Raw genomic sequence first — 27907 nt, forward strand, 5'->3', positions numbered from 1 at the left:
TAATATTTAGGACACTAAAATTAATTAAAATTTTACTTTAGAAGGAAAGTTTTTTTTTTCAGAAAAACTCCGCGACAGTATTTGCGTTTCTTGTCATTGAGTTTTAATCTACAAGGCCAATTTGGCCTCTATATTTACTTTCACACCAAATTATTTGTAATTCTTAAGTTTCAATCCATAAGTATTTACATATTTAAAAACTTGGTTATTAAATTATAGGGATAATTTTTAGAGATACCCTCACTTATATTTTTTTAAATTTTATTTCAGAACTCAAATGTGATTTTTAATATAATATTTGTGTATTTTTTCTTAATTTTCTATTCATTAAGTTGGGGTACACGTGCAACGTGGTTAACAAGTTGTTTAATATATATCCATACTATATTAAAAGCATAAAGGTACTTAGTAAAATATCGTTCGTCTTTTCTACCCTCTAAAAATATCTTTTACATTTGACACAATTGTAACTTAAGTTACTTCCCTAATATTTAGAATAGTTTTAAAACTCCATATCTTTTAAGACATGATAATTGCTTCTGCTGTCTAAATAAAGATTATATTTTCCTCTTTTAATTTTGATACAAAATTGTAACGGTTATAAGTCTATATGAATGGATATTATTTACCTTGGTTACAAAAGACAAATTTGATCGCCATATAAAAAGCAGACATACATATATCAAAAATAAAATAAAAAAGACTCAACCCGAGAAAAGTTATCAGAACATATTTTAAAACTTTAATGTCTTTTGTTATACAGTCAAACCTCTCTACAACAACCTCATTTTTTCCTAATATTTTTGGATATTATAGCGAAGTGATGTTATATAGAACATATATTATAACATAACTTGAAAATTGGTTCCGAAAAAACTTGGCTTTTATAGTGAAGTGTTGTTATATAGAGGTCTGACTGTATAAAAAAATAGCTTTAATTTATTTCCTACGTAAAATATTTATTTTAGAATCTTGACAAATTAAGTCAGATTTTATTTATTATTCTTCATGAAAATGCAAAACTGATTATGCTTATAATCTATAGTCATAAAAAACATTGTTTATTAAAACTTCCGCTTAATTAGAAAAATCAATCTTATATATATAATTTTCTACCATATACCACCCACGTATTTTCTATATTGAGCATATTTTTAAACTTTTAATCTCTTTTGTTATAAAAAGTAGCTTACCTTCATTTTTCTACATAAAAATGTTTGTGTTAGAATCTTGATGGTAAATTAATTGTAAAAAAGTTACCATTGATTTTAAAGCTTCATTATTTTTTTGTATTCGTTTTTTGATAATTAATAAAAAAAATATTATTATTTCCTTGTAGGGTGATCTTAGAAATGCACTAGATCTCCTTTTTAAAAATTTAAGTTATTATTTACTTTTTCAAGCTTTTAACATTTTAAGAAAAATAATAACTATTTAATTAATATGATAGGATGAAGATCTAAGAAAATTTATTTTAAGAACAACTTTCTCAAGACTGACCTAATTAGGTGACAAGAGTTTTATGAAAAATTGCATTATTTAATAGATTAGAATTTCAAGAAATATATATTTGAGGATGTAGCGACGCATCTATCGAATAAATAATTAGGCAAAATATTTATATCTAGCAATTAAAGATTATAATATTTTATTGAAATAACCATTTAACAAATTTTGATATAATATAATACTGTCATTGGTTAAATTGATAGTCGAAATTTGTATTACTTATATTCTAAAGAGACGCCAAGGCTCCCATTTAGATACATTAGAAAAGGAATAATAAGTTGACACAGAATAGGATAAAGCATTTTGCTTAATTAGACTTGAAATGATTACACTAACAGGACTGACATAATTTGGAAAATGACACAAATGATTCTTTTTCTTTTTCATTAATGATTATAATCATTTAAACTTCAAAGTATGCATCAACAAGCGTTCAAGAATTAGAATATCAACTTCAGACTAGATTTTTCGATATGTTGTCCTAATCTGGAAAAGTGAGTGAAGTATGTAGTCTACATCTAAATCCACATATAGTTTTTATATATTACTATGCATGGAATGAGATAAATGCTTAGTTACATTAAATCTAACTGAATTAATTCTTGATACGAGTAGTATAGGGAATTTTTAGAGATGCATTATGTTTATTCTGCTCAAATTAATACTAGCAGAATTTGTTTGGCCAAAGCACATAAACTGAAGAAAAGCACCTTCAAGCACATAAACAGCTTTTTTAAAAAATATATTTTCATTTCAGAGAAACATGCAATTACACTGTAAGCAGAAAAATACAAACAAGTCCTCCAAATATCATCTCTATATTACAAATGCCATTCATACTCTTCATCTAATAGAACTTCCCAACCAAAAGCAAAAGAGACTAGATAAACTGCAACTGCATTTTGCAGAAAATTCAAGCCTGGAGATGACCTATTGGCAGGCAAAGAGCCTCTAAGAGAATTTGTAGTCATCATTGCACCAAAATTGCATTCAAGAATTGCAATGTTGTCTCACAAACGTGTAGCGGCTGCATTGGCGCAAGCTTCGTGCCAAAATTGCTTAACACACTTGCTGGTTGCAAGTTTAAGCTTAGCTTGAAGTATATTTTCCATATCAAAGAAAAAACTGCAATGTAATTTCTCACTTGCTAACCACATTTGGATCTCTGACTATTTGCTATCAGGGACAAAATAGTAACCCTAGCCACACCTCGAAATACAATCACCAAAACCTCCAGGGATCCTTGTACGGAGGAACATAGCTTTCTGTGGGAGGAAGAAGTCGGAAAGATGCCACCGACTTTTCTAAGGATGGCCCCATCTGCAAAGTAAGGACTATACTATGAAATTTGCAACATCGCATAAATATCAAAGGGGAAAACAGGAAAAAGGCGGTAGAAGGCATATTAAACCCGGTGTTAAATCGTTGTGTATAGCAAAATCGCGTCATGCCAAAAATGTGCATCTCGAGAAAGGTAATACAGAGTTTTATTAAGAATGCAGAATATTTTTCTTTTTTCCCAAAAATCAAGTAAAGAAGGCAGAATCTTATGCAAGGGGAGCATTGACGAAATGGTAAGGGTTGTAAGCCTCTTGATGTGGTCCCGCCCTTCCTGGTGCGCATAGCGGGAGCTTAGTGCACCGTGCTGTCCTTTAAGGCAAAATCTTATGCTTCATGTAATGATGTTTTAAAAGAAACGATAAATTAATCATGTAAGACAAGAAGGCTTCAGTGATGTAGATCTTCACAAAATGAAACCTCTATAATTGAATCTCGTAAGGGAATGTCACAAAAGGATCTCAAGATAGAACTGTGCCGTCGATGACCCAAAATTGTGGTCTAGTCACTAGCTTTACTTTTTAAATTTCTTGAGCATTTCAATGGAATAAGAAAGCAGCAAATCTTTCATCTGCTTCAACAGTCCGGTTCTGCTACGGCTATTTGTGTAGTATCACGTATGTAAAGGCAATGCTGTAGTATACTTAATTGATATACCATTGTGTGATATTATAAATTCATGATAAATTTTTTAAATAAAATCACTAAATAGAACCACTTACTTTGTCCCATTGCTTGCCAAGAGTGGAAGCGCTAAAAGTATACAAATAACCTGAAATGACAACCATTCTCCAATAAGCTAACTAGCAAACAAGTCCCCTAGGTATGTTAAATAAACAATAGCGGACACATTTCTACGAATTCTGTACCACTGAAATATATTTTCAATATAAGCTTGTCGGATTAGTATGTCAATACACGAATACGCTGATGCAATTACAAAGCCGCATCTTCAAATTACCATGTCAATATAGGAATATGCTGATGGCATTCTAAGATACATCACTTTGGTTAAAGGTATAACATATACTGAATTTATTACTTACATTTATATGTTCAAAGAAGACTTATTAACTTTATCAAATGTTAATAAGACAGTAAATTTAGAAAACAGTTATATAAGACCAAATTGATGACATATTCTTAATTTTTTTTATATAAGATATTCACTTCATAAATTCATGTGTGCAGAAAATTTTACATCCAAGATATTGGCCATTTCCTTAATAAGTTTTTACATAGGGTCCTCTTTTTGTAGGCAAAAGACCAGAAATCTGCAAACCTGCAAACAAGAATAGTCTGTGTAATCCAATGAAGTCATAACTAATGTCATACCCAATGCAATGAATATGCTTGAGGAAAATGATCAAGCATGTCCAAGAACCAGAAAATTAAACACCTTTCTATCCAACCTTCTAAGCCTCTCTAATTATCAACTGAGAACCTTAAAGGAATAGATTATTTAGCACTCTATCATGAGTAATAAGACAGCACATAGGATGAGCTTTTCCACTTTAAGTCGAATGTCCTAATTTTTTGAATCACCTCAAACTAGTTATAATTTTTCTAAAGAATAGCTTAGCGAGTTAATTCATAAACAATTAATTCATAAATATTGTAATAACTAGCTAAAGGAGAAATTAGCGAGTTATGGTTTTAAATATCATAGTTATATCCCAAAAAGAAAAAGTACCACTTCCTACTAATAAAATACATTTTCAATTGTCCCAAAGATTATGTTTGTGTGAAGAGTAAAAAATAAAATAGTCACTAACTAAAACTCAATTTTACCATCTCGTTCAGCTGTTGAAGCAGCATAGTGACGAAAAAGATTCGTTTCTTGAGCCTGCATATTACAACATGAAATATGAGAATTGTAGAAGATCATTCTGAATTTAGAATTTTTAACGTAAAGAGGGAACTTACTGTTTTGGTTGGTGATTTCCGAACAAGGTACTCATAGTACCAATAGGGCTCACCATCAATCTAATAAGTTTGTTATAAAAGAAAAAGTTGACTGAGTGCATGTAGAACAAAGTGGGCACCATACTACACAAATGATAATTCATGCAAATACCTAACACAAAGTTAAACACGTAGATGAAAAGATACTCACTTCAGAAGTATGTGCATCGAGAAGTGAACTTTCAGCCAATCGCTGAGTTGAGGTTACACGCTGTAGAAACATATAAATGTTACCTCACACAGATACTGTGATGGATTTTTCTTGCAATAGGTCCATGCAAAAAGGACAAAGAATGGGCAATTCATTTCAAAAGGTTTTATAATGCAGTTGGTCGAAGAATATGTGCAATGAATCAACCAAGTGCCATCTGTTTAGAGTTTATTCAACCAAATAAATCACGAGAAATTTTGTGATGCATGAAGCAAAAGCAACTAATTTTGTTTCACCTTTAATGAGTTCAAAATTACTAATCTTTTATTCCCATATTGAACAATCTGCAAGTTCCATATAGTGTTTGCAAGAAGCAGCTGGGGGTTGATAGGCAAACCACAAACCACATCATATATTTGCTAAACTCGACTATGTATCTGCAGCCTTTCGAGACAAAGAATTATTACCAAAGCAGACTTATCAGACAAAACAGAATCAGCAACATCTTTTGCAGTCCATGTACTTTTCTCCTTTGACTTTAAGAACTGTGAGTTGGGAGGACCTATCTGAATAAACATATTGCAGTAAGTCTCAACAAAAGAATGGAAAAGATGGTCAAAGTTAAGAAGAATGAATGCAGGAGTAGACGAATTACCGAAACAGAAATGATGAGGTTATCAATGATATCAACTCGTTCAGACACAATGCGAAGGCGTGCATCAGCTGCATGATATATCAACAGATGGCAAAAGAACCATTACATCAAAACTAAAAAGCATATTTCAACAGCCAGTGACTCTAAGCAATTTTTTCCTTTTTTATAGGATACGTGAAGTATGTACAAGTGCTCCATGACAGGGCAGAGGTGCTCGGAGAAACTGGCCACTTCATTTGGACTTTAACCTAGTTCAGTGACTTCCCTTGTATCCAACCAGAATATCAAATAAATTACATGTTTTAAATATCACCTTCCTTAGAAACAGGAGACAAGCTACACCGACTTACGCGATAGTGGCGCAGCTGATGAATAACGCTCTGGTTTTCTGGTCTCCACCCTTCAAATAGATGAAAAGAGTGAGGTTCCTACAAGATGCAGGGCATGAAAATAGAGATTTTCTCTCATATGGTGAAAATTAAAAAGACGCTTCTTTGCATAAAATTAAATCAAACCACAAGAATAAAAGAATCTATAATGGTTGTCAAGTGAGCTGCAAACACCGTGTCAACGGGAAAAATGAACTATACAGAACAGACCGTGGATTTGGAAATCAAAATGGATAGAGCTTTTGGCAAATGTTGACCTGGAAGTGCTCATTTGCACGATTAGATCTAAAAAACTGAATTCAGGGTTAAGAGTTCGGTCAAGTGTATCCCCAAAGGCACCTAGGACTTTTCAGATGCACTGAAGGATTTGAATGTGACAATGTGTAGATCAGCTACTTGTCTTTTTCACCCAAAATTAAACGATCAAGTACATTAGAATTTTCAAAGGTCTAAGCTTCTTTTGGGCAAAAACTACCATGTCTATTGTTTCTTACTGTACAACTCCATAAGAAACCAGCAATGCAGGCTAAATAATTTTCTTTTCTCTTTTTTCCTCTTTTATAATTCCAAAGACACATATCAAATGGAAAGCAGATAAGAATTTAGTAACCAAGCTATTGCTTACCATTTGAAGACAAACTTCTTAGAAGGCAGTTCTATAGGATACAAGTAGGAATAGGAATTTATATCATCGACAAATGAACCCATTTTGGATTCTTCCTCAGCACTAAAACCTGCATATAATAGCACATATGAGAAGATCAAATTGGAACCCAATTCAAACAAGTCTCTCTTCATTAAACCTAAAAGCGATTAGAAAAATACAAAACCATATTTGCCCTTGAAACATGGTTCTCTACATTAATCAAAGTATATGAAGAAAAATTCAACTACATTTGTATACAAAATCATGCTGACCATTTTATACAAACATGCTTTATCTATATCACCTGAGAAAAACAGTAAGGAATACGCCCCAGCAACTATTTTCACTTAGTTTTTAAGTAGCATAAAGACAAAACCCTTTCAGCAGGCAAAACTGCTGCAGTGTTGCTGTTAATAAGCCTCATTATTCTTTTATTTACACAAAATGGAAATAAATTATAATATCAATCAACTAGGAGAGGACCTAATGTATTTTTCTGTATACGAATGTAACGGTTTCTTGCATTGGATATGCAAATAACATCCACACACCCAGCAGTGATTTAGAATCAGCTGTAGTATTTACATTGTTTCTTCCTCTCCGACACTCCGTCTCCTTTTATCTTGATTCATGTTAAGGTAGTCCAACAAGGTAAACTAGCGCCAATGCTACACTTATCCCTCATTTCCCTCCATGTCATCCAAATGAAGACTAAAAGCATACATATAACATAGGTTAATTAGCAGTAACAAGATTTAGGGAGAAACTTTATTTTGTTGAGATTTGGCATTCATGCTTAATCAATCCTATTTTACTTGACCACTTTCCTTCATTGGCAATAAATTCAATATAATATTTCTTTTTCCTTTAGCAGATTATTCAAATAACCATCCTAAACATGCATTTTTAAGCTAATACTATTAAAGACCGTCCCTTTATGAAGAGAACTTATTTCATCAGTCCTAACAATATTTTATTGGGAAGCTTTTCTCCCTCCAGCAATTCAAACAAATATAAACTAGCTATTACTTCATATAATTTCAAACTACTTTTTAACATTTCAAAATAATATCCTTTAACACTTCACAGCCAAACACATTATTATACCTCTTTATTATTTTATAGGACACTATTACTATTTGGAGAGTCGAAATCTATTTACACCAAAAAGGGTCTAACTTTTTCTTTTTGGTGCGCACCCAACTAACTCCACCAAGTACCTGCTACCTCCGACCAACCAACACAGGTATCGGGTTACTCTGTCCACTAAAAAGGGTCTCAATTATTGGGTGGGGGAAGGAGTTCAATGACACCAACAGACTAAATAATGATAATGAGATATTTTGTCTTATCACTAACTGAAACAGCAGCATAGATAAGGTAAGAATAAATTCACTGAAGTATCCCAAATTAAAAATTGTGATGTGGAACTAGAAAATGATGCTCAAAAATGCAAACTTTACAGTTGTTTTTACCTGAAAGTGGGAAAATTAGAGAGAGTGAAGAAGAAAGAGCAATGAAGGCGAAATCCCTTCTTGAAATCCCATATTCCAAAGCGGGTTCTTTGCAAAACTCTGAGCAAGCCCTGATTTGCCCACATTTCTTTTGCTTCCATAGAATCTTGCTCTGGTTTCTATTATAATAAAAAAAAAAAAAAAAAGGAAATTTCTTTGTTAGAGGCAAATACGAGATATGAAAATGGAGAAATGAGTAGGAAAAGTGGACTACTTTAAGCGGGTGGGAAGGATAGAATGGTTGGATGAAGAAGATAATGGAAGAGGCGGAGATGAGAGCAGAGCTGTAGCCATGGTATGGTTCTCCTTTTTGGATTTAGCTCATATCCTAATATTGAAAAACAAAGTGATCTTTTTACCACTTGCCTTGACCCTTGAGTTGAAATAGAATATAAATTCCCTTTTCTTTTAGGATTGTTTAGTTGGCATACAATTTTTTTGTAATTATCATTCGCGCCAATTAAAAGCAAGTACTACGCAAATAGCCATACTTAGGATTGTTATTTAAACAATAGCTGCAATTTATGAGAAATTTAAAATTTAACCATCTTAGAATTAATTTTAGAATCGCAAGGCTAAAGTTGAAAATCATTTGTCTATAATTTAAAGAATTACAAGAAAATATACATGAATTTACACCATAACAAAAAATGACCCATATTTTTAAGTTTTACCCGACCTAACCTATATTGTACATATTATAAAAGCTAGTACAAATTCAAAATCTGTGTTCTTACAACCATTGTTTCTAAAAGCTATGGAGTTAAATTTGTGTTCTCGCAACCATTGCTTTCGTTCTCTCTTCTTCTCACATCTTCTACATATGCTTCAATTGGTCGTCACTGCTTCTCCCTAAGGGTGTTTAACGGGCTAACTGGGCCGGGTCGGGCCTCCATTTTTAAGACCCGTACGGGTTATGGTCTGGGCCGGTTCCGGGTTGGTTCTTAACGGGTTTAACAGGTTCGGGTTCATCCGGGTAAAAAACTGAACCGTACGGGTTACGGGTTGAGAGGGTCGGGCCGGGTTTAGTGTAATTTTAATTTTTTTTTTGGAATTTTGTATAAATATTGTAATAAGTGCAATAAGTGCATTACAAAGTACTAACATAAAGAATACAAGGGAGATGGAAAAAAATGCACTTATTGCAAGTGCTACTTTTATTTCTTAATTCAAATTTCAAAGTTTCAAACTTACAAATTTAAAGGTTTACATTTTTTTCAACAAGTAAAATAGTAAATTCAAAGGTTTTGCATTGCTTTAGTAAGTTCATCATAATCAATATGAACCGATTGACCTTCTTCTGGAGTGTTAAATTCGGATGGGTTACCATGTGTTAATATATCTCCAAGTTCCTCGTCTTCTGGGCTATCAACATCTTCACGTCCTTGATTTCTTCGTTCCGATCTAATCCAATCTCTAAAACATACTAAAACTTCCAAAGCATTGCTTCTCAATGAGTGGTGGGTGTCTCCAAGTTGTTGTCTTGCTTGGCTAAATGCACTCTCTGATGCAACAGTAGAAATTGGTACATTCAGCACGTCCCGAGCCATAGCGAAAAGAACAAGAAATTGCTTTCTATTCTCATGCCACCATCCCAACGGTGAAAATTCTTTTGTGCGAGGCTCTTTTTGCTTCTGCAAGTAGAATTGAAGTTCATTAATGTTCCTGCTACTGGTTTGAGTGTTAGAAAATGTAGAAAAAATATTAAAACTATCAAGGCCTTCTTCATCATCCACAATAGCAGAAGTGGTACAATGCATAGTTGGATTAACATTGCCTACAGTAAGAGCATCATCATCAATTACATTTGCATAATAATTATATAATTGTTGTAAATATTCATTTAGCTTGTTCATACAAGTATATAAATCTGGGGTTTCAGTTGGTCCAATCTCCATATAAGTATATAAAACATTCATTAATTGGTGACAATCAGACATCTTAATAGAAGGATTTAAAACAGCACCAATTAAGTAAATCAGAGGAATTGGAAAGAAATATTTTTTGAATTTTGCTTGCATTTTTTCAACAACATCCCTATATTTTTCTTTCTTCTTAAATTCAAAAAGTAGAAAAGAAATTTCAGCTATATGTACTAAAGCCATAGTAATAGTAGGGTAATATACTCCAGAAAACTCAACAGTAGCTGTATAAAATTTATGTAAAAATTTAACAACATCATTAATGACCTCCCAAGTACCACTTGTTAGCATACGGATTGGATCAGTACAATGCGCATTAGCAACTTCAGTTATTGGGATCTATATTTGTAGCAACATTTTAAAAATATATATGTATAATTCCATCTAGTAACAATTTCGTCTGACATGAATCTGGGTTTAAGGTTATACTGGACACACTTATTCTTAAATTCTTTTATTCTAGATTGTCTATTATTTCCTTGAATAACACCAACTGCTCTTCTAACATGAGTAATCTCAGTCGAAAATAAATCAAGGCCACTTTTAACAATTAAATTATAAACATGACATGCACACCTAACATGAAAAATTTCCTCAAGAGGTGGTTGCAAATGCAGTTTTAATATTGAAATTGCGGCATTATTGTTAGAAGCATTATCAAAAGACATACACAATACTTTTTGATTTAGATTATAAAATTCAACAACTTCACAAATAGTACTACTTATAAACGCATCAGTATGACTCTGATCTTCATCATATCTAAAAGTGATAATACGTTTTTGCAAACAAGTAGTATCATATATTCAATGACATATAATTGTCAAATAATCATTTTCATTAACAGCATGGCCAATATCATAAGTTAGAGAAACTCTACAAGGAAGGTGGTTAAACAAATAACGTATGTATGTTTGATATTGTCCATGAAGTCTAAAGATATCAGCTCTACAAGTACTTCTAGGGATACCTTTAAATAAAGGATTGTAAATCCTTTGAATATACATAATAAGATATGATGAAGAAGCAAAAAAAAAGGTAGACAACCCAAAGCAGTCATTTTTTCTAACTCCTCACGATCCTTCATTTTATCATATTTCACTAGACCTCCAGTAGTAGGGTTAAGAGTTGTTTGATTTCCATCACCATCAGCGCCCCATTCTTTGGGATGCTCGGTTCTCATATGTCTACTAAGCGTCCCAGTCCCCTCCTAAATTTCCTCCAATCAAATGTTTAAAATCACTTTTACAAAGTTTGAATTTAACTCTATCAGTACCTTCTATTATTTCAAAAAAATTCCAAACCTTACTTCTTTTTTTACGATTAGTAGTCGGAGCCATAGGTGGTCTACTTCTAGTGCCACGACCACCACCCCTTGTAGCGACCCCAACACTACTGTAACGACCCGAACCATCGTTTCCTGTATTTTCATCCTGTATTCCCCGTTAAATGCTTATTCATGTTTCAATATGTGTACTTGGTGAATTTGAGTCAATTCGGACCGAGTTTGGTATGAAATGGGACAATTAGTCTCTTTAAGGAAGAATTAGTTTGGAAAAGTCAACCGGACGTTGACTTGTGAGTAGAGGGCTCGGAATTGAATTCTGATGATTAGGTTAGTTTCGGGGGATGATTTAAGGCCTAGGGGCGCAATCGGAATTAATTTTGGAGGTCCGGTGAAGAAATTAGCTCATTTTGGCAAAGTTAGTATTTTGGCGATTTCCGGTTGATAGGTGAAATTTTGATCCGACGGTCGGAATAGAATTCTGAGAATTTTTGTAGCTTCGTTATGTCATTTTGGACTTGTGTGCAAAATTTGAAGTCAATCGAACGTGATTTGATAGGTTTCGGCATCGGAAATAGAAGTTGGAAATTCTAAAGTTCATAAAACTTGGATTGGAGGTTGATTCATGATTTTAGCATTGTTTGATGTGATTTGAGGCCTCAAGCAAGTCCATAATGTATTTTGGGACTGATTAGTATTATTGATCGAGGTCCGGGGGCTTCGGGTGTGTTTCGGATGCCCAACGGTCATTTTTGGAAGATTCTTGCCGTTTTGAGCATAAATGTAATGATCTAAAGGTTCATTTTTAGTTCTAGAGATCCAAATTTGATTTCGAGACTTCCAGAATTTAAATCATGAATTATAGGACTGATCTGAAAAATTTGGTTTAATTTCATCAAGTCGTGATTGGGTTTTTGACGTGAAATGTGAGTTAATTGTTTAACGAGCGAAATGGGTATTGAACTGGGCAAACGAGCTCTGAATTGAGTTTTGATTGAAGGGTTGTGTTCGTATTATTATTTGTGACTCATAGGAACAAGAATCGTCTAATTCCGAGTTCGTATGATGGAGTTAGAGCCATTTTAGTGAAAAATGGCTGTGCTGCAAATTTCTTTAAAGCTGTTGTATTTTCTGCCGCAGTGAACAGTACCCGCGGGTGAACAGTAACCGCGCGGGTGAACAGTGAACAGTGACCTCACGCATATGAACAGTGCCCCCGCGTGAACAGTACCGAAAATTTCTGGACAGATTTAATGTCCAGCAGTCCGAGTTTGGCCATTTTTTTTGACTTCCAAGCTCGGATTTTAGGCGATTTTTAGAAAGAAATCTTGGGAAATCTTGAGGTAAGTCACTTGTGATTATTTCTACTCCATAATAGTGAATTATCGTCGAATAATCCGACTAGATTACATGTTTTTGACGAGTAAATTAAAGATTTAGGTCTAGGGATTTGAAAATAAGATTTGAAGATTTGAGGGGTCATTTGAACTCCGATTTTGGTAAATATTATATGTACGGACTCGTGGCGAGACGAGAAATCCGGTGATGTGACTTTCGTAATTTTTCGAGAAGTGGGCCCGGGGCTCGGGTTTTGCGAATTTCGTGAATTTCGATATTTTTCGAGTCTTTTCGATTGGGTTATATTCCCTTAGCCTATTGTAATGTATTCGTTATGGTTTTGACCAGCTTCGACGCGCGAAGAGGTAAATTCGAGAGGCAAGGGCATAGCGGAGTAGACATTGGACCGTCTTGAGGTGAGTAATGATTTTAAATGATGCACTGAGGGTTTGAAACCCCAGATTGCACAACATACTGCTATGTTGAGATGAGACACGCGTTGTATGACGAGCGCGAAGTCATTTACTATTGGGGATTGTGACTTTGTCCATCCTGGTTGATATTTTTACCGCGTAATTGATAAAGATTTATTGTTTTTCACTATGATTGGGCTTATTGCCATATTTGGGCTTCGTGCCAATTATCTGAAATCTTTTGTGAATTTACATCACTATTTTCCTCACGAATTGAAATATTATTGGAACTCAGTCCAATTGAATTATATTATTTTGTGAACTCAGCTACATTTATACTCAACTCGAGATTTAATGATATTTATAATGTTGTTGAGCTGAGCACTATTGTTTTACTGATGCCCAAGAGGCTTATGATTATTTTCTAGACTGATTGAGGCCGAGGGCCATACGTGAGGATATGTTGAGTGATGTGAGAAGGCTTTCAGGCCTCGAGTGTTATATGAGGAGGCTTTCAGGCCTCGTGTGTGATGTGTGAAGGCTTTCAGGCCTATTGATATTACGCTTGGGCTGTAGGAGCCCCTCTGGAGTCTGTACATACCCCCAGTAAGCGTAGGGTACCCAGGTGAGTTGGGAGTGGGCCCGAGAGGCTGTTGCTTGTGTGTGGTGAGTTGGGAGTGAGCCCGAGGGGCTGATGTTGTGTGCTGGTGAGTTGGGAGTGAGCCCGAGGGGCTGATACTATACTGAGATTTACATATTGAGCCCGAGGGGCAAGCTTTTGATTTATCCTTACTGTGGAAATTATTTGTCTTTACTGTTTTAAAAGAAGAATTATCTGATACTCACTATTTTACTGTATAACTGATTTTACTGCTTGGGATAGCGCTATATTGTGCCGTTATGAGATTTCATGTTTTCAGTCGTTATTTATTTTTATTACTCACTGGGTTGGAGTACTCACATTACTCCCGGCACCATGTGTGCAGATACAGGCAGAGCTGAGTTCGTTCCTGAGCGCTGATTCTTTCCAGACCACGTAGTGACTAGGAGTAACGAGGTAGCTGTTGACGTCCGCAGCCCCGTTTTCTCCCTTATCTTTGCTATTTATGATAATTACAGATTTTGTAAAATATTAGTAAACTCTGTAGTAGCTCATGACTTGTGACACCCCGATTTCGGGCTGAGTTGGGAGGGTTTTCCTTGTTCGATCACGTTTATTTCGTATTTAAGATTATATTGCCCATGATTTAGACTTATTCCTGCTAAGTAATTATAAAGAGATGTACTATTTTGTTGATTGGCTGGCCTTGTCCTTACGAGAGGCATCATCACGACCGGGTTGAGATTTTGGGTCGTGACAAGTTGGTATCAGAGCCTAGGTTAATTGGTCTCGCGAGTCATGAGCCGGTTTAGTAGAGTCTTGCAGATCGGTACGGAGACGTCTGTATTTATCCTCGAGAGGCTGCAGAACCTTTAGGAAAACTTCACATTCTTGAATTCTTATCGTGCGTCCTTGATTCAGCTTGAAAAGTAACTCTTACGATTCCTTCCACATGTTCGTATGCGCGAACGAGCACTCAGTATTCGATTTACCTTGATGGATTGTAATTCCCCGATAGAAGGGCGAGACGTGATCTCGGTGAGTTTGATATTAGGACAGTCTGGAGGACTTGAGGCCGGATCTTGCCTATGGCTTGAGCACTGAGCTGCTGATTTTGCGAACAAGTGTTTTGAACCTTTATGTTCGGTATTGTCCCTATTAGTGGCAATCATGGCTGGATAGCTATGTGAGGAGTATGATAGTACTGCGAGATGTATCTATATGACTTGGAAGTGACGAGGAAGGTCTACTGGATGATAAATGAACTATTGAGTGTATGATTTCCATTGTGATAGGATGTGTAGTCCCAAGTTATGGGTGCGTGAAGAATCTTTTTATGTCTCCTATTTGGAGTGAAGTAAATTTCATGTTACAGTATGAGTTTAGACTCAAGAAGATTAAGTGATTATGTAATGTGTATGGCAGTGGAAGGTATACAAAAAATATTAACTAAAGGTAAAGCTAGTGGGTAATTGGCTTATGAGGGGAATCTATTTGTCATACTAGTTAGATAAGTCTGGGAGCTGAGACCGCTTCTGTAAATGTATTATGACGAAATCGTTGAGTCAAGGAGACCACCTTGAGGGTCGAAAACATTAAAGAAAGAATATGTTCTTACTCGGTTGAATAGCCCAATAATGGAGGATTGAAAGGTATTTTCTATGTATTATGATTCAAATAGGTGCAACGCATGTCCATGTATCAATTTTGATAATATAATACATGTAATATTGAGATTAATGTTGTTGATATACATTGTGATGCTTTGTCAAGTTGTGGACGTGTTGTTAGGATGGTTTTGGTGATTCTCTGGCAGGTGGATAGGACCAATTACAAAGGAAACTCTGCCGAAATTTTTGAAAAATTTGGGACTTAGTAAAAAAAAATGTCGCCGAAAGAGTGGGCTTAACTGTTGTGTGAGTGAATGCAAAAATTGCAGAAGAGTTAAAATTTCTGATGATTCGTGTTTCCACAAGCTTATGAATGAGTGAGTTTAATCTCACCATGGTATTACGGCAGCAATAGAGTATATGTGTTGTGATCTATGGCTTCGAGCCAAGTTGGGAGCTTGCTATTGGTTAGCGGATTGTACGGTTATGTACTATGTTAGTTCCGATTTGATGCATGCTGGTGAATCAGTTCTGGTTGTGGAAATTAGGCCGAGAATAGCACGAGTGAAGGAAAAGTTTTGACAAGATGTCATGAGCTCGGATGAGCAGGAGATAAGTTTCGATGTTTACGGTAAGTTAGAATTGTCTTCAGCGTCACCTAAGATTGGTGTTTTGTAAAAAGGGTTTTGCGTCCCGGTTAATGACTCTTGATCGCTCTTCACCGTTAGTGCGATCGATGGTTTGGAGGTACGCTCCAGATATTGTTGTGGTAGTTGTGGGAGTGTGTCCCACAGGAAGATTATATAAGTGTGGCATGTGATCACTTGATTGATTAAAGATGTAAACCAAGTATGAAGTTTGTGATGGTGTCGTTAAATTAAAGATTCATGCTTGGAGGGCACTTGGCATATTGGGTTGTGAACTAGGGAGGATTACCCCGATTGTGATGGTTGTTCTTGGGTGTTATGAGAAAAATGGGAGTTATTATGGACCTTTGAAAGGTTATCAGACTAGTTCAGTGTGATCAGAATCGGCTTGAAGTCGATAGATAGATTTAATGTGAATAATGGCTCTATATCGGGCCAAATGTGTGCATTTTAGTAACGCGGTCCTCATGGAGGAGTAGTTAGGTTGATGTTTCATTGTCAGATATTTCGCGTAGTGATACATTGCGCTGTGTGAGTTGTGAGACGACTTGAGAAATTGCTATGTGTTGAGAATCTGTGTAGGAATGACGTTATATGAGCATCTTGGCTCTTGAAATTCAGATTGTACATCGCACCTCAGTTGTGCTTGAGTTTTGTAGCTTATAACGCTATATGTCCCTCAGAGATATTATTATGCATTTAGCATGCTTACGACCAATACTCGGTAATTTTTTGTAATGAGCAAATTTGGCTCGATGTGCATCTCCTTATGTGAGATCTATGTGTGGATCGGGTGGCACGCCACCATGGGTATGTTATCTGGATCGGGTTGCACGCCGCAACAGTGTGATGTTGAGTATAGTTTTCTATATGCTATTTTGTATGCCTTGCTTCCTGTTTTCTAAGGAAAGTCTGTATTAGTGTGTGAGATTGGTAATTCCTTCCAGAGTTTGTTTTCCTTTTCTACCGCGTTCGAATTGGTAGCTTATTGGCATATTGAGGCATCATATGCGACTTTTGATTATGTCTGGGGTGGATTATTGCTTGAGCAGTTCGTACTGGGAGAGACGAGATCATTGAATTTGAGATTAGTGCAATCCGAGTATATGAAGTAAATTAAGGAGCTAAGACCATGATTTTGCTCAAAATAAGGTGATAGTTCTTGCCAGGAGTATAGAACCAATGAATCGTTGTCTCGACAGTGGTCATGAATTTATGCATACCTCATCCGTCATGTCAATATTGTAATAGTTAGAACAATACCTATGTACATCATGTAGAACATGAGATGTGTAGCGATTTTCTTCTAGGTGATTAGAGAAAAAGAAAAGCTTCAGATGAATAGGGCGAATGATCTTCGGATGATTGGGGAAATAATATTGCTAATTGAAAGTGACTTGACGAGAGTATATGTCTCATAAAAAGGTAATGTTATTAAACTAATGATATTTCGGTAGTATTGCGGCATGTTCTTGTTGGGTCCGTTGATGGTACTGATGAGCTTGAGGTACGGCTCTTTCGTTTGAGTCATTTTTCATGACTTGAGTATGTTCAGGTCGTTTCTTATTGGTGCGCGTATTATGAAAGTTGTGGCTTAGGCCTGTATTGAGGTGTCATATCACCAGAGTGGTGTGTTGGATTCGAGGTGATCATTAGGGTCATTGATGAATACGAATGGATTTGATTTCAGCATGTTTGATGGGTAAATATCGAGGTTCGGTTTTTTAAAAAAAAAATTGTTACTATAATTTCTAGAGGAGAAATGGCCTCATGAATGGTTGATCTGAGCAATGGTTATGATTTATTGTGTGTTTCAATTATCATTGGCAGTATATGAGAGTGTTGGAATGAGACATTGGCTAATAAGAGATTTCTATGGGTATTTGGTTGTTGTGGGCAGCTGCTGTGAATGGAAGTTATTGCTGCATTTGTTTGAGTTATTGGTATATCATACAATTGCACCTAAGGTTGTAGGCATGGTCTATTACAGCAGGTTCAAACTTATTCTGAATGTAGGTGTGAGGTTCTGATCTTGTGTATGATTCCGAAAAGGTGAAATGTGGCTCTATGATTTATGGTCTAGACTAGATTGTGCGATCTTAGTTACAACGCATTATTGGACCCATGTGAGATAGGGTGACGTGGATCATCTCAGGGTTTATGCTTGATAAGGTCATTCAGCTTTTGGTTGGCTTCTAGGACAACTCTGGGTACGCTCGAGGACGAGCGTTTGTTTTAGTTGGGGAGAATGTAACGACCCGAACCGTCGTTTCCCTTATTTTCGTCCCGTATTCCCTGTTAAATGCTTATTCATGTTTCAATATGTGTACTTGGTGAATTTGAGTCAATTCGGATCGAGTTTGGTATGAAATGGGACAATTAGTCTCTTTAAGGAAGAATTAGTTTGGAAAAGTCAACCGGACGTTGACTTGTGAGTTAGAGGGCTCGGAATTGAATTCTGATGATTCGGTTAGTTTCGGGGGATGATTTAAGGCCTAGGAGCTCAATGGAATTAATTTTGGAGGTCCGGTGAAGAAATTAGCTCATTTTGGCGAAGTTAGTATTTTGGCGATATCCGGTTGATAGGTGAAATTTTGATCTGACGGTCGGAATGGAATTATCAGAATTTATGTAGCTTCATTATGTCATTTTGGACTTGTGTGCAAAATTTGAAGTCAATCGGATGTGATTTTCATAGGTTTCGGCATCAGAAATAGAAGTTGGAAATTCTAAAGTTCATAAAACTTGGATTGGAGGTTGATTCATGATTTTAGCATTGTTTGATGTTATTTGAGGCCTCGAGCAAGTCCGTAATGTATTTTAGGACTGGTTGGTATTATTGGTCGGGGTCCCGGGGGCCTCGGGTGTGTTTCGGATGCCCAACGGGTCATTTTTGGAAGATTCTTGCCGTTTTGAGCATAAATGTAATGATCTAAAGTTTCATTTTTAGTTCTAGAGATCCAAATTTGATTTTGAGACTTCCAGAATTTAAATCATGAATTATAGAACTGATCTGAAAATTTTGGTTTAATTTCATCAAGTCGCGATTGGGTTTTTACGTGAAATGTGAGTTAATTGTTTAACGAGCGAAATGGGTATTGAACTGGGCAAACGAGCTCCGAATTGAGTTTTGATTGAAGTGTTGTTTCATATTATTGTTTTTGACTCATAGGAACAAGAATCGTCTAATTCTGAGTTCGTATGATGGAGTTAGAGCCATTTTAGTAAAAAATGGTTGTGCTGCAAATTTCTTAAAATCTGCTGTATTTTCTGCAGTAGTGAACAGTACCCGCATGTGAACAATAACCGCGCGGGTGAATAGTGAACAGTGAGCTCACACGCATGAACAATGCCCCGCGTGAACAGTACCGAGAATTTCTGGACAGATTTAATTTCCAGCAGTCCGAGTTTGGTCATTTTTTTTACTTCCAAGCTCGTATTATGGGCGATTTTTAGCAAGAAATCTTGAAAAATCTTGAGATAAGTCACTTGTGATTATTTCTACTCCATAATATTGAATTATCATCGAATAATCCGACTAGATTACATGTTTTTGAGGAGTAAATTAAAGATTTAGGCCTAGGGATTTGAAAATAAGATTTGAAGATTTGAGGGGTCATTTGAACTCTGATTTTGGTAAATTTTATATGTACGGATTCGTGGCGAGACGAGAAATCCGGTGATGTGACTTTCGTAATTTTTCGAGAAGTGGGCTCGGGGCTCGGGTTTTGCGAATTTCGTGAATTTCGATATTTTTTTAGTCTTTTCGATTGGATTATATTCCCTTAGCCTATTGTAATGTATTCGTTGTGGTTTTGACCAGATTCGACGCGCGAATAGGTAAATTCGAGAGGCAAGGGCATAGCGGAGTAGACATTGGACCGCCTTGAGGTGAGTAATGATTTTTAATGATGCACTGAGGGTTTGAAACCCCGGATTGCACAACATACTGCTATGTTGAGATGAGACACGTGTTGTATGACGAGCGCGGGGTTATTTACTATTGGGGATTGTGACTTGGTCCATCCCAGTTGATATTTTTACCGCGTAATTGATAAAGATTTATTGTTTTTCACTATGATTGGGCTTATTGCCATATTTGGGCTTCGTGCCAATTATTTGAAATCTTTTGTGAATTTACATCACTATTTTCCTCACGAATTGAAATATTATTGGAACTCAGTCTAATTGAATTATATTATTTTTTGAACTCAGCTACATTTATACTCAACTCGAGATTTAATGATATTTATAATGTTGTTGAGCTGAACATTATTGTTTTACTGATGCCCAAGAGGCTTATGATTATTTTCTGGACTGATTGAGGTCGAGGGCCATACGTGAGGATATGTTGAGTGATGTGAGGAGGGTTTCAGGCCTCGAGTGTTATATGAGGAGGCTTTCAGGCCTCGTGTGTGATGTGTGAAGGCTTTCAGGCCTCGTGTGTGATGTGTGAAGACTTTCAAGCCTATTGATATTGCGTTTGGGCTGTAGGAGCCCCTCCGGAGTCTATACACACCCCAGTGAGCGTAGGGTACCCAGGTGAGTTGGGAGTAGGCCCGAGAGGCCGTTGCTTGTGTGTGATGAGTTGGGAGTGAGCCCGAGGGGCTGATGTTGTGTGCTGGTGAGTTGGGAGTGAGCCCGAGGGGCTGATACTATACTAAGATTTACATATTGAGCCCGAGGGGCAAACTTTTGATTTATCCTTACTGTGGAAATTTGTTTGTCTTTATTGTTTTAAAAGAAGAATTATCTGATACTCACTATTTTACTGTATAACTAATTTTACTGCTTGGGATAGTGCTATATTGTGCTGTTATGAGATTTCATGTTTTCAGTCGTTATTTATTTTTATTACTCACTGGGTCGGAGTACTCACATTACTCCCTGCACCATGTGTGCAGATACAGGCAAAGCTGAGTTCGCTCCTGAGCGCTGATTCTTTCCAGACCAGGCGGTGACTAGGAGTAACGAGGTAGCTGTTGACGTCCGCAGCCCCGTTTTCTCCCTTATCTTTGTTATTTATGATAATTTCAGACTTTGTAAAATATTAGTAAACTCTGTAGTAGCTCATGACTTGTGACACCCCGATTTCGGGCTGAGTTGGGAGGGTTTTCCTTGTTCGATCACGTTTATTTCGCATTTAAGATTATATTACCCATGATTTAGACTTATTCCTGCTAAGTAATTATAAAGAGATGTACTGTTTTATTGATTGGCTGGCCTTGTCCTCACGAGAGGCGCCATCACGACCGGGTTGGGATTTTGGGTCGTGACAACTACCAACTCCAACACTAGTAGGTGTAGCTGGTATCTCATCTTCCATTCCTATTTCATTATCTTCTATTCCAAAATCTTCTTGTAATTGTTCATAATCTATATGTAAATTATCATTATGCGATGATTCGAAAACGTGTGTAAATGATAATGGGTTATTACTATTACTACCAGATGTTGAAGGACTATCTCTTTTTTTGTTTCCCCTACCAGTAACTCTTTTACACGCTCTTTTAGCAGCATTAAAGATATTGTAAAAATTAAAGTATAAGCTAAAATTAAATATGCAATTAAAATAGTAAATAAGAGAAAGAGCTAGAGGGAGTGCACCGAATTTGCCAATAAATTGAGCACTTGATTAGGCAATTCCGATGTTACCACGAACAAACGTCAAGCAAGTATTTCAATTTTGAACTTCAATTGTTCAAAGTTCAAACTTCAAATTCCGAATGACAAAAACACGATAAATTAAATTCAAGAAAAGAGAGCCAAATAAAATTAGATTGGAGATTTGAAGTCTTGAAAATTGGAGAATGAGAGAATGAGAGAAATTGAGATTGAGAAATGAGAGTTGAGTGAAGAAATAAAGAAGAGGGGGGGGGGGGATTTATAGTTTTAGAGAAGGTTAATTTTGTAAATTGAAAAAGGGTTAAAATTTTAAAAATAAAAGGCTATTTTTGCAAACCTGCCGTTGGCCAACGGACCAATTTCCAGGTCTGACCGTTGCCAACGGTCAATGGGCCCCACATAATTTGAAAATTTTAAAAAAATAATAAAAATTAACCGTTGTACCGGGCTGGTTAACCCGGTAAGGGTTACTGTTCACTAGACCGGGTTCAACCGGTCCGGTTACCCGTTTTAAAAAATCTACACGGACCAACCCCCTCTACCCCACCTACCCAGCCCAGCCCAACCCCCTCTAACCGGTTTGGGCCTGTTCCGGGTTAAATCGGTGTGGGCCGGTCCGGAATCGGGCTGACCCGACCCGTTTAACACCTTTACTTCTCCCCATGTGTCACCTGGTTGCAATGTAAGAAAATTGAAGAGTAGAAGTCCATCATTGAAGGTCATTCAAAGCTTTGCTTTCGAAAATATGATTTTTTTTAGTTTGTTAGTTGTTTGGATTAGGTCTTGTTCCAATTGATTGAAAATATCAAAAGGAGTTCAAATTTTAAATTTGAAGTGATTTGGAGTAGATTTGAGCAAGATTTGAGTTAAATTTCAGAAAAGACGTAAGGAAGAAGACGAAGTCAGTTTTTTGTATAATTATGTATAATAGTGTATAAACACATCTTATACACTATTATACACTTTTATACACCTTTATACAAATGTCTGTAGACGAACTTCTTCCACGATTTTCAGTTGCAATTCTTGTTCAAAATTAGTCCAAATCTCTATTAAATGCCTTCAAATTTTATATATAACCTCCTTATACTATTTCTAACAAGTCTAAATAATATACACTCCAAATTTCTCACAAAATCAAATTCAAAATTTAAACCCACATATTTAAGCTTGTTAAAAAACTATTTTCACCACCCCAAGTGGATTTGGTTTGTTGAATTGATATTTGAGTCACAATTACCGATTCGCAAATTAACTTAAAAGCTAGAGCAATTTTTTTTTAAAAAGTAAATATTAATTTCGAGAACCTATTGGAGTCGGATGTTAAATTTTAGCCTATTATTTTTGGGCTAATTGATTGTAAATTGAAACATGGGCTATAAAATTAAAAAGTAGAGAGCCCAGATGTTCTTATGTGAAATTCTCCCCAATTTAAATCTTTAGACATACCGAGCTAAAGTTGGAAAATGCTAAACTCGAATTTGGAACTTGATAACCTGTGCGGTTTGAAGATCGAGAAATAAAGTTCTTTTGCTGTTGTCTTATTATCTTATTGTTGTTTCTGCTTTTTTTCTTTTCATGCTTTCTTCAAGCCGAGGATTTGTCGGAAATATTCCTTTTATCTTTATAAGATAGGGGTAAAAGTCTGCATACATATCCTGCTTATAAAATTATACTGGGTTTGTTATTATTGTAGTAGTAGTTGGAACTTCAACCATTTATTTATGAAGATTGGGGGTATAATCAGGGGCGGATCTACCATATAAATTAGACAAAATTACACAATAATGCACTTTATAAGTAGATCTTGCACTATTTTAGCTCAATTACAAGTTTGCAAATGTGTAGCCAAATATCAATAAGACCTTTTCTTTTACCATTCCCTCTAACTATAACAACCTGATCTTTTTTTCATCACCTACCTACCGTATTGTAGCTCTCTCCTCGTTTTTTTCACCCATAAAAAAGTATCATATGCAAACAAATGAAAACAAAAATCAGTTCCCTATTTTTAGTATAACCAATGATCGAGACACTCAGTCAACACTCATTCATGCCTTCTCCCATAACCAATATTTCTCCGAATTATTTTTTTCCATTTTCTTATTTTTTGTATCTTTAGGCGTGAATATCCGCGAGTTTTTATTCTCTTTTTTCCTCAAGTTTATACATACCTATAACAACTGCAAAACGCAAAATCAGACGCGAGAAACATAAAATATCATCTCGTTCAATGCTAATCTTCTTAAATTTTGATTGTGATTTTGTGAGAAATCTAGAGTGGGTATTATTTGAACTTATTAGAAATAGTCTAAGTAGGTTGGACACAAAGTTTGAAGTTATTTGCTGGAGATTTGGACTAGTTTTATACAAGAAGTGCAAGTGAAAATCGTACAAAAAGTTCATCATAGATGCTTATACACTTTTATACAATGTTATATACTTTTATACAGAGAGGTACATTATGTATATAGTTGTATAAAAGTGTATAAAGATGTACAATCACAGTAGTAAAAATATTCGTGATACACTATGTATATAGGTGTATAAGAAGAAGAAGGAGAAGAAAATGTGAGAAATTCACCAAATACTTGATTTATGTATCAACCTTGTATAAAATAGTATATAAGAGGTGTTTATACACTTTGTATACTATTTATACAATATTATACATTATTACACAGATGAATCCTATCAATGGAGCTTCACGGGTTCTTCTTCTTCCTTGGGCATCCTATGAAATTTAACTAAAATCCTGCATAAATCTGTCGCACCTCCTTTTTGCCGCGCCCGCGAGGGCGCGTGGGGAGTTTTCTCCAATTAAAGGACAGTCGAAACGGGATTTGTTTATTTGTTTCAGAGTCGCCACCTGGGAATTTTGAGGCGTCCCAAGTCACCAATTATAATCCCTGAATCGAGGAGAATATGACTCTGTTTATTTTTCTGCGAACCAGAAATCCTGAGTAAGGAATTCTGTTAATCCGGAAGAAGGTGTTAGGCATTTCCGAATTTCGTGGTTCTAGCACGATCGCTTAACTGTTTTTATTATTGGCTTAATCATCTTGATTTTATTAAATATATTTTTGTTACGTGATTTTTCTACCGCTTTTACTTATCGTGATTAAGGACCCTTATTCGAATCGAATTACGCGTACATATATTCGTGTTACAAATTAAAAAGATGCGGAATTGTGTCACGCGTACGTGTACACAATAATTTTTGATAATATACTAAGCAATCATTTTTCCGAGATTGTGTTGAATCAAGAATATTTATTTTTCTTGAATAGTGAACCGTACATCTCGGGTTTTTATGAAATTGATTTAACGCCTTTGGATAAATCCTTTTATTAAATATTCGTTCGAAATTGCGCGTACGCATAATCCGAATTTTTTTTAAAAAAAATATAATCAAGGTACGCGAACGTATCCCTAATTGCGCAAAAATATTTGCAATGATATTAAGGATTTTTCCACAAATTATTCATTATATCCATACATTTTTATGTGAAAATCATGATAAATTCCCATTTAAGGTTTCAAAGAATTTACAATATTAAATGTTGACCGTTGATTATATTTTCCGAATATAAATAATTCATTCCAACTGTTCAAATTCAAAGGACATAATAAGAATATGATTAATACTATCTTTAAAAAAAACAAATATGACATAGATATATATATACATGCCAAAGAATAAATGGCATATGAAACTGAAAATAAATGATTCATAAAGGAAGGAAATATTTTCCGAGAATTTTCATTGTTTACTTAATGCAAATTCTATTTCTAATTATCAATGATGTAAAGTGTGGCAATTTATGCTTGTACATCTCTTTTCATTCTCATACACTCACTTTTAGTCTAATAGGCCTAATTATTTGGTCACTTTGTTTTATGAAAGTAGATAAGCATCGAATTTGTAGAAAAGGAATTATTATGCAAGTTAATTCAACAAAGTTACATTACATGCAACCCAACTATTTGGCGTAAACATTCATAATGTTCTATCATCATGACGAGCTATACCAACTTACTTTACTCATATGATTATACCTGTCATCATACCATATAATAACTTATACCAATCTAAACAAAATCATACTTATTACAAGATATTCTACTAATGTAACTTCTTTATCTTTGCATTTAGCTAATGGTATTATGGGATGTAATCAATGGTCCATTTTTATGCCTTACTCCCTGTCTTGACAATTTATTAAACTAATGAGATAATGAACTAATATTATTACAAACCTTTATACAAACTTTCAAAGTAAGACAATTAGCTCATGGCTATCAAATTGAATTTACTACTAATTAACTAACATGAAACAAAAATGAAATTTAAATTGATGAACTTGGACAAATAAAAATAGACTTTCAGTTCAAGCTTCATTGACGAGTCATGTTGAATCTCTTTCCAACTTAAAATTTAAAAGATATATACATGAAAATGAAGGTAGAAGAAGTAAGTTTCAGCAGTTACAGCAGTAACACACTCAGCCAAATATCAGTATTCCCACAGATTTGAACAATAATAAGACCCGAAGAAAATAGATGCACAGTATAGTATTTTGAAAGACACTTCAGATTTTAACTGAACAGTGGAATCACACAAAGTTGAACAGATTCAACACAAGAACAACATTTCAGATTTCAGCTTTTCTTCAGTTACAAATTCAGTTTGTTTCTGATTTTCTGTTTCTGCTGCTGTATCTGTGTGTGAGTGTATATGTGAGTGTTCTATTTTCTGTTTCTTTTCTTTAAAATCTCAGCCCTCAAAATCTCTTAAAGATTCTCTCTTAAAAATTCTCTCTCTGTTAAAAAAAAACTTTCTGAAAATTCTGTTTTTCTCCCTCAAAATTCTGTCCTCCTTAACTGTCTGTCCAGCTCCTGTATTTATACAGGGATGGTTGCACCCTTTTATCTTTTAAAAACAGAAAATCCTATCTAAAATCTGCTTTTAACTACTTTAAATCCCATTAAGTGAACTTTTCCCTGATTTCCAGCATTCCATTACCCTTTGTTTCCCATTATCCCATTAAATTATAGCCACTAACATTCCATTATAAACATACTATTATTATTATATTACCCTACTGTTTCATTCCTCAAATACCCCCTGAAAATCCCTTAATATTATTGTTATTACTGCCCCAGACCAAAATCCAGAATCTGTTACAAAATTGATTTTAAAATCTGTCCAGGCTTGGTTATCCTTCTGATTTTAACAGCTACAACCAATTCTAAACAACTTCCTAACACAGTTGTATCTATGCAACATTTGTAAATTTGAATTCAAACTTAACATCTCAACAACATCACACAGAATCAGAACAATTCAGACTAAATCTGAAATATGTATGAATGCAAGGGCATGGTCAGTATACTGACTTTGCCTGAAACCAACTGCCCAAAATTAATACTCAAATGTTTGATAAACTTTCTGACTTATTAAACAAGAACCAACTAATTAGCAATGTTTAACTAACTGATTACAACAACATGATAATAGTCAATCAAAACAGGTGAGCAGGTTATTACAATGTATTATCATAACGGGGATTCATAATGTAACCAATCGACGAACTTAATCGAGTCGATTACACATATTGTAAATAAACATAATCAACAGAAACATTTCACATTCGGATTAAGTAGATAGGTAGGAGACAGAAATGACAAAATTAATCAAAACAAAAATATGAAAAATTAAAAAGCTATTAAAACAGACAACAATACACGTAGAATAATACAAAAAGAAATAGAAAATACCTCTAAATCTTCAATTAAACTCGAACTCAACTTGGATTTGGACCTTTTTGTTTGAAATCAAACTGACCTTAGTCGAAGTATTTTCCACTGAAAATACTTCGACTAAGGTCGATTAAACCTCAATCTTCATTTAATATGCACAGAATCCGGAAGTTTGGTATTTTTAGGGTTCTTAAAAATTCGATTTGGGATTTAACCATTTCTGGTCAGATTCGAGAAGAACCAAACATGACACAATGGTGAGGGTAGCCTAGGGGTTATTTGGTGTTAATTTGAAGCGGATCTGAGTTCATCCTTGTTTGGTCCGAATCTTCAAAAGAAGATTCGAGAAGCTCGGGACTGATTCGAGCCAAACAACCAACAGATCCATACTCAGGATGACTAGGGGAAGCTATGGTATTAACTAGGTGTTGTTTGGTTTAGGTCTGAACTTGGCTCGAATCTTCAAATGAAGATTCGAGAACCTTCAGGAGGATTCGAGCCCAACGGCTAACATATTTGGATAGAGGAGGCTCAGG

The 27907-nt window shown here is 35.2% G+C and overlaps 1 protein-coding gene across 2 annotated transcripts; it reads right to left on the reverse strand.

The window, feature by feature from the left end:
* Nucleotides 1-2208: 2208 nt before the first annotated feature.
* On the reverse strand, nucleotides 2209-8541 carry LOC107822395 (psbP domain-containing protein 5, chloroplastic-like). Of its 2 annotated transcripts, XM_016648932.2 has the most exons (11): nucleotides 8382-8541; nucleotides 8129-8286; nucleotides 6633-6741; nucleotides 5969-6018; nucleotides 5619-5686; nucleotides 5431-5529; nucleotides 4964-5023; nucleotides 4774-4833; nucleotides 4639-4693; nucleotides 3570-3619; nucleotides 2209-2829 (listed from the first exon to the last, which is right to left on the reverse strand). In XM_016648932.2, the coding sequence occupies exons 1-11, from the start codon at nucleotides 8459-8461 to the stop codon at nucleotides 2731-2733; spliced, it is 888 nt and encodes a 295-aa protein (XP_016504418.1). In that variant the 5' UTR covers nucleotides 8462-8541; the 3' UTR covers nucleotides 2209-2730. The 2 variants fall into 2 exon arrangements, with proteins under 2 accessions (XP_016504418.1, XP_016504419.1); XM_016648933.2 differs by lacking the exon at nucleotides 4964-5023.
* Nucleotides 8542-27907: the final 19366 nt, after the last annotated feature.

This window comes from Nicotiana tabacum, chromosome 1 (genome assembly GCF_000715075.1).
Source record: "Nicotiana tabacum cultivar K326 chromosome 1, ASM71507v2, whole genome shotgun sequence".
In the NCBI taxonomy this organism is placed as follows: Eukaryota; Viridiplantae; Streptophyta; class Magnoliopsida; order Solanales; family Solanaceae; genus Nicotiana; species Nicotiana tabacum.

Coding starts and splice junctions, on each gene's coding strand:
- LOC107822395 (XM_016648932.2), bottom strand. CDS start 8,461: ATGGCTACAGCTCTGCTCTCATCTCCGCCTCTTCCATTATCTTCTTCA. Junction 6,742..8,128: donor TCTAATTTTCCCACTTTCAG/GTAAAAACAACT, acceptor TATTATATGCAG/GTTTTAGTGCTGAGGAAGAA. Junction 5,024..5,430: donor TGTCTGATAAGTCTGCTTTG/GTAATAATTCTT, acceptor ATGTTTCTACAG/CGTGTAACCTCAACTCAGCG.